Source organism: Ascochyta rabiei, chromosome 19, assembly GCF_004011695.2.
Source record: "Ascochyta rabiei chromosome 19, complete sequence".
Classification (NCBI taxonomy): Eukaryota; Fungi; Ascomycota; class Dothideomycetes; order Pleosporales; family Didymellaceae; genus Ascochyta; species Ascochyta rabiei.
The window spans coordinates 674,909-684,178 of NC_082423.1; the positions used below are offsets into that span (position 1 = coordinate 674,909).

General features: G+C 39.1%; 2 protein-coding genes across 2 annotated transcripts, besides 9 other annotated features; one reads left to right on the forward strand and one right to left on the reverse strand.

Moving 5' to 3' along the window:
- Window positions 1-2,874: part of a mobile genetic element that runs on past the window's edge.
- Window positions 1-2,879: part of a mobile genetic element that runs on past the window's edge.
- Window positions 2,622-2,874: a long terminal repeat.
- Window positions 2,875-2,879: a direct repeat.
- Window positions 2,875-4,971: a mobile genetic element.
- Window positions 3,571-5,221: a mobile genetic element.
- Window positions 3,711-3,761: a tandem repeat.
- Window positions 4,045-4,078: a tandem repeat.
- Window positions 5,221-5,444: a dispersed repeat.
- A 1,974-nt stretch (window positions 5,445-7,418) lies between these two features.
- On the reverse strand, window positions 7,419-7,574 carry EKO05_0010373 (uncharacterized protein; the record flags this gene model as incomplete). The annotated part of the gene is made up of 1 exon (XM_059637738.1): window positions 7,419-7,574. One exon carries the CDS (start codon window positions 7,572-7,574, stop codon window positions 7,419-7,421), a length of 156 nt encoding a protein of 51 aa, XP_059493721.1.
- Window positions 7,575-8,063: 489 nt separating this feature from the next.
- On the forward strand, window positions 8,064-8,873 carry EKO05_0010374 (uncharacterized protein; the record flags this gene model as incomplete). The annotated part of the gene is made up of 1 exon (XM_038947105.1): window positions 8,064-8,873. The coding sequence occupies one exon, from the start codon at window positions 8,064-8,066 to the stop codon at window positions 8,871-8,873; it is 810 nt and encodes a 269-aa protein (XP_038794300.1).
- Window positions 8,874-9,270: the final 397 nt, after the last annotated feature.

Sequence of the window (9,270 nt, forward strand, 5' to 3'; positions counted from 1 at the left end):
TAGTGTTTTTGCGAGTAGCCTAACAGTTACAAGGACTAAAATAATTCTGCCTATCTCCTAGGGTATCCTTATTATTAACCTTAGAAGGATTATAAGTGTGGTTGCAGAAGAAGGTGTTAAGCTGGTTATAGTAGTTACGTAGCCTAGATAGTAATTTGTTATAGGCTACGTTAGCTATCTATTACTACGCAAAATTAGGGAGTTTAGTCTCTAGCTAATAGTAATGTGTTTCTAGTGTCTAGTTAAGCTGCTAAGCAAAATATTCTATCTTAGTGTAGAAGACTAGAAATGCTATAGCAACATTAGCAATTTCTAGGCTAGGGTATTGTAGGAATGTAAACAGGTTAAAGGCGTATTTAGCTAAACTATAGATATCCTTATTTCTATAAACTTCCTATAGATAATAGATGTAATATATAGGGTTAGAGTAGTAGTAGGTAGAACTAAAGGGATCCTGTAGAAGAGCGCAGGCGGGTTTTTTAGTGTAGATTAAGAAGAAATTAGCCTAGTCTGTAGGATGTTAATAGTTCTAACTATTAGCGCGTATAAAGTGTAAGCAGTTAAATAACTAATTATTAAAGTTATCTTTCGGGCTTGTAAAATAGGATAGTTTCTTTATAGCCTTGTCTAGTTAGTTGTTGTACTAGTCTAAGGACTAAAGGAATTAATAAGCGCTAGCTAGAGTAGAGGTTAGGGTAAATAGGGTAGTGCTCCCTGGTGGCGTGTATGTGGAAGGCGCCTTAACCTGTGTTAAAGGGGTATAGAATTAGTCTATTATAGCAGGTGTGTTATTATAAAGGTGTAACTGTAATAGTATGCTAGTATAGGTGCCTACTAAGCCTAGTGTTTTAGGCTTAGGGGTATTAGAGGACTGCTAGGCTAAGCAAAGGAGGTGTCTAAAGCAGGAGGGGGGTTAGTTAGTAGCGTTATTGGCCTGGCCTCCTAGGTATTCCTGTGCTAAGCCTTAATTAGCTTTTAGCTTAAGCTGTTAGTAATACTAAGTAAGTTAAGTAGATTGCTGCTAATACTAAGTAAACTTAGCTTATAAGTTGTTTAGTTAAGAGGCAGTCTAATTATTATAGTTAATTAGTTAGAAGTAAAAATGCTTAGCCTAATCTAGCTTAAGTTACTTATTATTTAGTTGCTAGGATAGGGTGTGTAGACCGCTATTAACCTTACTAAAAAGTCCTAAGAGGAAAGCAGAGAGTATAGAGCATTATCTATAGGTAAGGTGCATAAAATACCTATCTAGATAGTTGTTAGATAGTAGAGGCAGCCCTAGATTCTAAACAAGAGGATTAAGGGACTAGAAGTTAAAATCTGTAAGTAGTGCGATAAGGAACTCTAAAGGTTAGTTACCTAGGCTAAAGTATTTAACTAGGGAGTGTTTAACTATAGTAGTAGGAAGGTGTTAAAACTGTTAGGAGAGACTGTTATTTAAAGGGACCTAGAAGGACATAGCTTGCAAAGAGTCCTTATAGCAAAACTGTAGAGCTAGGGTAGAGGCGTCCTACTAGCTGGCGTAAGTAGATTCTTCCTATAGCCCTAGAGTAGTGCTAGTAAGTTTCTATAGGGAAGCCTGTCCCTAGGGGGAGTAGGGAGTAGGCTAGAAGATTTCTGTAACAGTATCCTCTGTTTTAACAGTAGCTTACTTGTCTTTTTGTGTCTAAGACTTTAGTTAATTAGTAGATAAAGCAGATAGGCTGCTGCGTATAATGAATATTCCTAGGGTAGTAGCTCTCTTACGTGTCTTATAGCTAAAGTCCTGTACATAATTAGAAATAGCACTACTACTTTAATAATTAAAGGACTTAGGATTTATAGGGGCTTCTAGGTAGTATAGGTAAGACTTGTTATAAGAAGTCTTATTTATAGAAGTAGAAGAAGGCTAGGGGGGTAGTATAGAGTTAGGCTTAATATTATCCTTATTAGTTAGTAATATAGCTGTAATGTGTAAAGATGTTAGTAGAAGTTAAAGAGTTCTGTCTGTAAAGGTAAGTGTAGTAGTAGTAGGTAGTCAGAGGAGAAGCAGAGCACCTAGTGCCTTTAAGTAGTAGTAGGGCCTAGATGTTTAGTAGTAAAAGTACTATATATAAGTAAAAGACAAATTTTAGTAAAAAAGCTGTGTGTTAGTAAAAGATAAAGAAGTAAGCATTTCTTAAAATAAGGGGGTAGGGGATACTTAGGGGCGCTGGACCTCTTAGAAGGCGCTAGTAGATTAAAAGAAAATAGGCACTAGACTGCTTAAAAGGTGCTAAAGGGAGGCGCTAGACCACTTAAAAGGCGCTAGTTAGTTAGGAGGTAAAACGAAAGGCTAGTACTCTAGAGCCTAAAAAGAAGTGACAATTTAGCCTACTAAATGTTAAAGACAGGTAATCTGTACTTAGAAGACGCGCAGAGGAGGCTAATTTGTACTTAAAAACAGGCACTTACTACCCGCGCTAGTTAGGGGTAGGGACTAAGAAAAGAACTCTAAATAGGGCTAATACTTAGTAAAGAGATAGTATACTAGACTAAAACTTTAGTATAACCTTAAGCAGCAGTAGCTAACTACTAGCTTAATAAACGCGGAAGCCTAAGAGAAAGCTAAATTTGTTTTAGCTGTTAGGTCTGCTATTATATAAGGCAGACCCTATAAGCATAAAAGTAGCAATCTAGTAAACTAATAGATTTAAAAGAGGAGTAAACAAAATAGCAGACAGCAAGCTATAAGAGGGTGGAGAGAGAGACCTACTTATAGTAGTAAGGCCTATACTCTCTGCAAGTGAAAGTAAAGGCGAGTAAAGGAAGGTTCTACTAGGTTTGATGGAATCTGCTAGTAGGTTGTGACACATACTAGTAGGTTACCATCTTACCTTAGTAGAAGTCCTAACATAAACCCTATAAATTCCTTAGTACTGTAATACTCCTTACAATCTGTATTAAGGTAGTTCTACTAGTATGTGTTATAGTAACTTCTGTTAACTACTAGCTATATTTGTATTATAGCCTATATGTTATCTATTCTAGAAAAGTATACTTTCTAGTGTTTGTTAATAAGATATAGTTTACATAGGTTATTGTACCACTAGTACTATTAACTACAACAAAGGCTTTGTTATACTAGGAACTATCCTACACTAAGCTTTTTATTATAGTAGATTATGCATTTGTTCTTAGTGTATACTATCTACGTAAGGTTTCTATAATTTAGGTTTTAGTAGTCTAGGATATACTATAGTTATAGGCTAATTATTAGTAGTACTTTATTCTACTTCTGCATACGTTCTAGGCTAAGCTATATTTCGTACTTACACTAAAGCTAGTCTTAAGCTTCTTGTAGGTTATTAGTAAACTGTTTGCTATTATTAACTTCTTTTCTAAACTAGTAAACAAGCTGTTAGAGTTCTAGTGTTATTTCTGCAATTTTAGGTCCTTCTATAGGGTTAATAGTTCTTAACACCTTTAGTAATAGGCTTCTTTATTATTATGCTTCTAGCTTTGTTACGCTATACATTCTTGTGTGCTTATTAGTAGGGCGCTAGTCTAATTAAGCTCTTGTCCTAAGGTGTCTAGTAGGTTGTCCTTCTTTTACTAGTTATTGTTAGAATAGTAATCTGTTTCCTTGCCTGTCTAGGCGTCCTAGTAGGGTATTGCTACACAAATTAGAGGTTCAATACAGTTATTATTGTCCTCTAGACTAGACTCTAGGTCTTCTAGCAGTTGTCCTATATTATTAGTAGGAATTTCCTATTTACTAGTATCTATATTATTATAATTATAGGTAAGTATATTTAACTAGCAGTAAACCTTATTTATCTAGTAGTCCCTAGTAAAGTGGCCTAGTTTGCTACAGTTATAGCAGTCCCTGCTGCCTCTGTATTAGTTACCCCCCTTAGGCTTCTTGTTCTATTACTTTAGTAGTCTCTTATTAAGGTTTTAGAGGTCTATTACTTTAGGTCTATAGTAACTACTCTAAGTGTTGCTATAGATACAACAACTAGTATTTAGCTAATTACAGCCTTCTTGTTGTCCTTAGTTTAAGTTGTTATACTACTAGTTCCTTAGTAGTAGCCTATTAGTAGTAATAATAGTAGTACATGCTCTAGGAGTATCTTAAAGTCCTTACTAAAGTTTATAGAGTTGTATGTTAATATTAATAGTAGTATTAATAAGCTTATTAAGGGTTTCTATGCTTGCGCTAGTGCGCATAAGTTCTTCCTTAACCTTAGGCTTTAATCCTTATTAAAACATAGTAATTAGGGCAGTTTTATCCTAGTTAGTGTTAGCAGTAAGCTGCTAAAACTCTGCAGCGTAGTTAGCAGCTAACTTATCCTATCTAATCTTCTAAATATAACGTTAAGCAATATATAGTTTATTAGAAACTCTAAAGATTAGCTTAATCTTTTCTTTAAATAGGTTAAAGTCTTTTATCTATTTATCTATGTTATCTAGGGCCTTACTAGCTTAGTACTGCTGTATAAAGGGCTTAATCTAGGTAAACACTTTACTACGCATATAGCTAGCTATAAGGACTACTTATTTAGCCTTAGGAACCTTCTTACCTTAGAAGGTAAAGAAGAGGTCCTACTATATAAGCTAGTTATTAAGCTTACTATAGTGTCTATAAGAGAGGTAAGGCTTATTAATATTTCTAGTGCTAGTAGTAATAGTTGTATCTATGTGAATGTTGCTAGATATAGAGTTACTAGGGGTAGCACAGGATCTAATAGTACTTATCTTAGGAGTGTTTAAAATGTTAAAGTTGTACTTTAGTTAAAGACTGTAAGCACTAATTCTATTAGTTCTTAGGGATAAGTACTAGTAGATTAGTTAGGGTTATTAACTAAGTAAAGCTTATAAAGATAGGGTGTAATAAATAGTACAGAGTAGACAGTCTAGTTTAAGCACAGGTTAAGATTCTAAAGACAAACTTAATTAATAAGGTAAAACATAAGCTATAAGGGTTATATTCCTCCTTAACTATATACTAAGTAGATATAATACTTATTAATAAGTAACTAGAGTTAGTCTAATAAAATGCATAAGGGTGCTTATAGATGAGCATATTATACTATACTTATTAATAAGCAGTTACGTATATTATGCTTATTAATAAGCAGTTATGTAACATCCTTCTCTATTCTGATGTTCTCCACTGTTTGTTCCTTTAGGGCGTAGTTAGGGGTCTTAGTTGGCTGGTACTTATGTTTGTGCTGTGCCCTGGCACAGGATCGTAACACACCCCTGTAAAACAGTAATCGCTTAATAACATCTGTGTTATAGATTCTAGCACTCTAGAACTTTTAAATACTCTTATTTATATTAGTGCAGCCCTGTCCTAAACATTTTAGAAGATTTTATTGCGTAATTGTTGAGATAAAGGGTTGTAGTTTTGGGCTTTTTAGGTGGGGTTTTGAGTGATCCGCTCGATTGTGTGATCCGCTAGACTGTGGAGTACGTTAATAGGAGTCTATAACTAATACTATTACTACTATTAATACCTTTAGGCTTTACTACAGTTATAAACCTCTATTTAAGTACATACTTTAGGTTAACAGAATAGTAGAGAAGGACTATAATAAGAGGTAAGTGTTAATAGTAGCTAAAACTCTATCTTAGCTATAGTATAATACTTATTAAAAGAATTAATTTAGGTAGAATATATAGGATAGCTTACTTACTTTTCTAAATAGTAAGAGGGAATTAAGTAATATTTTTTACTGTAAAACGCAAAGTGGCAAAACCATTCAGGTAAAACTTAAAAGAGGCTAGTCTTTCTACCCTTAGTAATAATATAGGTATAGATTTACATAAACTATAACTTATATAATTAATACTAATTTAAACTAATTATTCCTTTTTAGTAGTATCTACTAGAGAGTATTTTCTCTTAATAACTAAACTACATACTCTAATTAGGGCGTTAAAGCATATAAGAGAGGGTGTTAATAGCACCTAGGCTAAGGAGCTAGGTTCTAACACTAGTAGAGTATTATATAGTTAGGTCTAGCTACCTCCTAAAGATAGGTAGTAATTAGTCTATCTATTACCCTTAGGAAATGTTATCTGTTACTGCTCTTCTATTTAAACTTAGGCCTAAATTACTGTTGTAACACATAGTCTATAATATAAGGTCTACTTACGGTATTACCTAGGCCTATAAGTCATCTGCAGTGCACAAACTTCGCCGAAGATTGGGCTTGGTCAAGAATCGATATGATGTTGTCCTCCTTTTCATGATCATGTGCGCGTACTCAGAAGGTCTTGGCGCGCCACGGGTCATTTGCCCGATCCGTCGACCATAGGACCACGCCCGAATGCGACGCGTACCCAGTAAACTTCCTTGCATTACATTTCACACCGCAGCATGTACACGAATCGCAACTCTACTCCACCTCGGTATCATGGTCTCGCCTATTCTACGTTGCGTATCAATGATCACACACTAGACGAACATCTAGCATCACCTTCATCCGCCTTTCCAAGTCCACGGGCTCGACCGCGTGCTTCACAGGGTCTTGGAGCGCTTGATAGCCTTCCCCTCGAGCTTTTCAACGAGACATTGCTTCACCTAGACATTCGCACATTATTCGACCTTCGAAACGTCAACCATCGCGCCTCCGAGCTGGTCGATGCTCTTCCTCAATTCAAAGCCGTTGTTGCACACGCGCCCAATACCATACGTGGGATACTCCAAATCGGTACTGGCAGATGGACTACTGTCGAGACTTTGTACAACAAGTTGTGTGTACCAGAGTGCGAGCATTGCGGCGATTTCGGCGGATACCTCTATCTCATAACGAGCAGACGCGTTTGCTTTCTGTGTCTGACGCGATTGAGACAGTATCTGCCGCTGCGGATCCGAGCCGCTAAGCGAGAGTTTCGCTTGAGCAAGACACTTGTACAACAGTTGCCTCTTATGCAGGTGGTACCTGGCAAATATTCACCAAATGAGAAGTTCACTCCTGTCGCTGTGCTAGTCGACTACGAGTCGGCATTTTGCGCTGGCACTATGCAGGAGCAAGCAATCGAGCACAATTTGCGGAACTTCGACACTGCTACGACAAGATCGACATCGATCACGCCTCGAATACAAGAACCTCGAACATCACCAGCTGATGCACGATCGGGGAACCCGCTCCGTTTTGTCGCGGTAGTCCATATGCCATGGTTCAATACACAGTCCAAGGAATTGGATTGGGGCCTCCACTGCCTTGGCTGCAAAAAATCCAGTCGTGGCCCCCTTCACTACCGCCGACGATTCTGGGCAGCTTCATTTGACGATCATATAAGACAATACGGGACTATCAAAAACGGCAGCCATATGTCAGCTTAGAATTTTGGGAGGTTGACCCCTATGGCTGGGCAGTTGAGATCGCGATTATAATTCCGCCTCGTAATTATCCTTTGCAAGGGGTTCATTTGCAATATGAAGCTCAGCGCCGCATTTCATCTTTCCCTGGCTTCACCATGTGCGTTTTGCACATGTGGCTCGAGTCCACAAGTCGAATCAAAGTGACCGGTTCACATTGACGGAATTCTTCCCACTTCCTGCAACCGCATGTATAGTAACGGTAATCTTGCTCGCACATCCTCCTTCTAAAAAACCCTTAGTCGTTGCAATGCATTGTTTGCGCCGCTAAGTGCTTACAAGGCATTGACTGAAAACCTAGGCACTGGTATGTCGTGAGTCGCGATAGAGGCAAGCGCGCTCTTATATTCTTCATGGAAATCGCTGAGACTTGGTTGAAATGACTTTTTGATATTGACAATACGGCAATCGCTGTTGAATGAGCATGTTGAACGATCGTTGAGCGACAATTTATAGTCCTGTCCCTTTCGCGTTCCGCTGTTACGATCAAATCTTCTCTGCAGGCGCGCGCTCCTCTATCACTGCACAATGACGTCTTCAATCACAGCGGCAAGATACGCTGTTCCATGATTGGTTGCTGGAGGGCGTTCATCCCCGGAAGAGTCGGCAATTGAACGCCACGGCGGCTATGCAATGAAGAAGGGTTTGACGAGACATCATCTATGAAAGCAACGAAAAATTCCTGCAACTCTAATACAATTTCAGTGCAATGATGCTCGACTCTCCATGCATTCGCGTCCTTCAAGCAAGCGTCGATCCGGATGGTGATAGCGATTTCAGAATCCTGGTCAACGATTCGGTCAAATACATCACTGTAGACGCAGGTCTTTTTGGGCTTGATGAAATGTGTTTTGGTCCTTCGTTGATCAGCCTATTACCTCCTCTTCCTCCAGGCGAATGGACCCAAGCCCGTGTGAGCCGCGATCCTGTAGCCAGCATTGCCCGCTTCACTGTTGCCTCAGAAACAACACTCCCAGGGATCACGAGTGTTTGGCACCCCACTCGCGTCAATCATCTGGATCTTGAGTTCGGCACAAAACTGCGTTCGAACGTTTACGAGGCCACATCTAAGCGGTTCCCTCTCAAGGTGGTTGCAAAGTTTGCTCGATTTCCGTGGGAGATCCCCAGGCTTCAGGCAGAGACAGAGGCATACAGATGGATAGAGGGCCACCAGATTGGTCCAAAATTTCTTGGTCACTTGACAGAAGGGGCAAGGGTCATCGGTTTCGTCATGGCTTGCATCGCCGACTGCCGACCGGCCGCTTTGGAAGACTACAAGACCTGTCGCTCAGCGTTGATGAAGTTGCACAGGCTTGCAATCAAACACGGAGACATCAACAAACATAATTTCCTCATCCGTCGGGAAATTGCTTTTCTTGTTGATTTCGAAAACTCTTCGCAGACAACAGAGACCAAGGAACTGGAACTTGAGCTTCAGTGTTTGCAGGACTCCCTAAAGGACGCTTCTCACAGAGGGGGTAAACGTGTAGAGACGGCCACCGGAGCGTACACTCAGTAACGTGGTTGGACGCTTATGGTTTCGAATATGGAATTGATGGAGGACTAGTGCGGCGGGTCTGGAAGCTCTATCAGGTGTGCGTACGCAGTCTGGTATGCATTGTGGTGAAACCTTTTGACTGTTCAGGTACAGTTCATAGCTTGGAAGTCAGGAACCTATATGACATCCAAGAACACTAAGTTATCATTGAGTATCAGATGTTGCACGACAAGGAAGTTCGACTCCAAAGTATGTCTATTGTCTCCGTCTAACGCGTTCCTACAGAATGCTGTGTGAATTAATTACTTCTACCTACCATTTCCCTCAATTTCTCACATGAAAGCTGACGATCGGCTGGAAATTAAATATGGCCGAGATGTTAACAAACGGAAGATCGATGTGCGTTGGCGATTGTGCT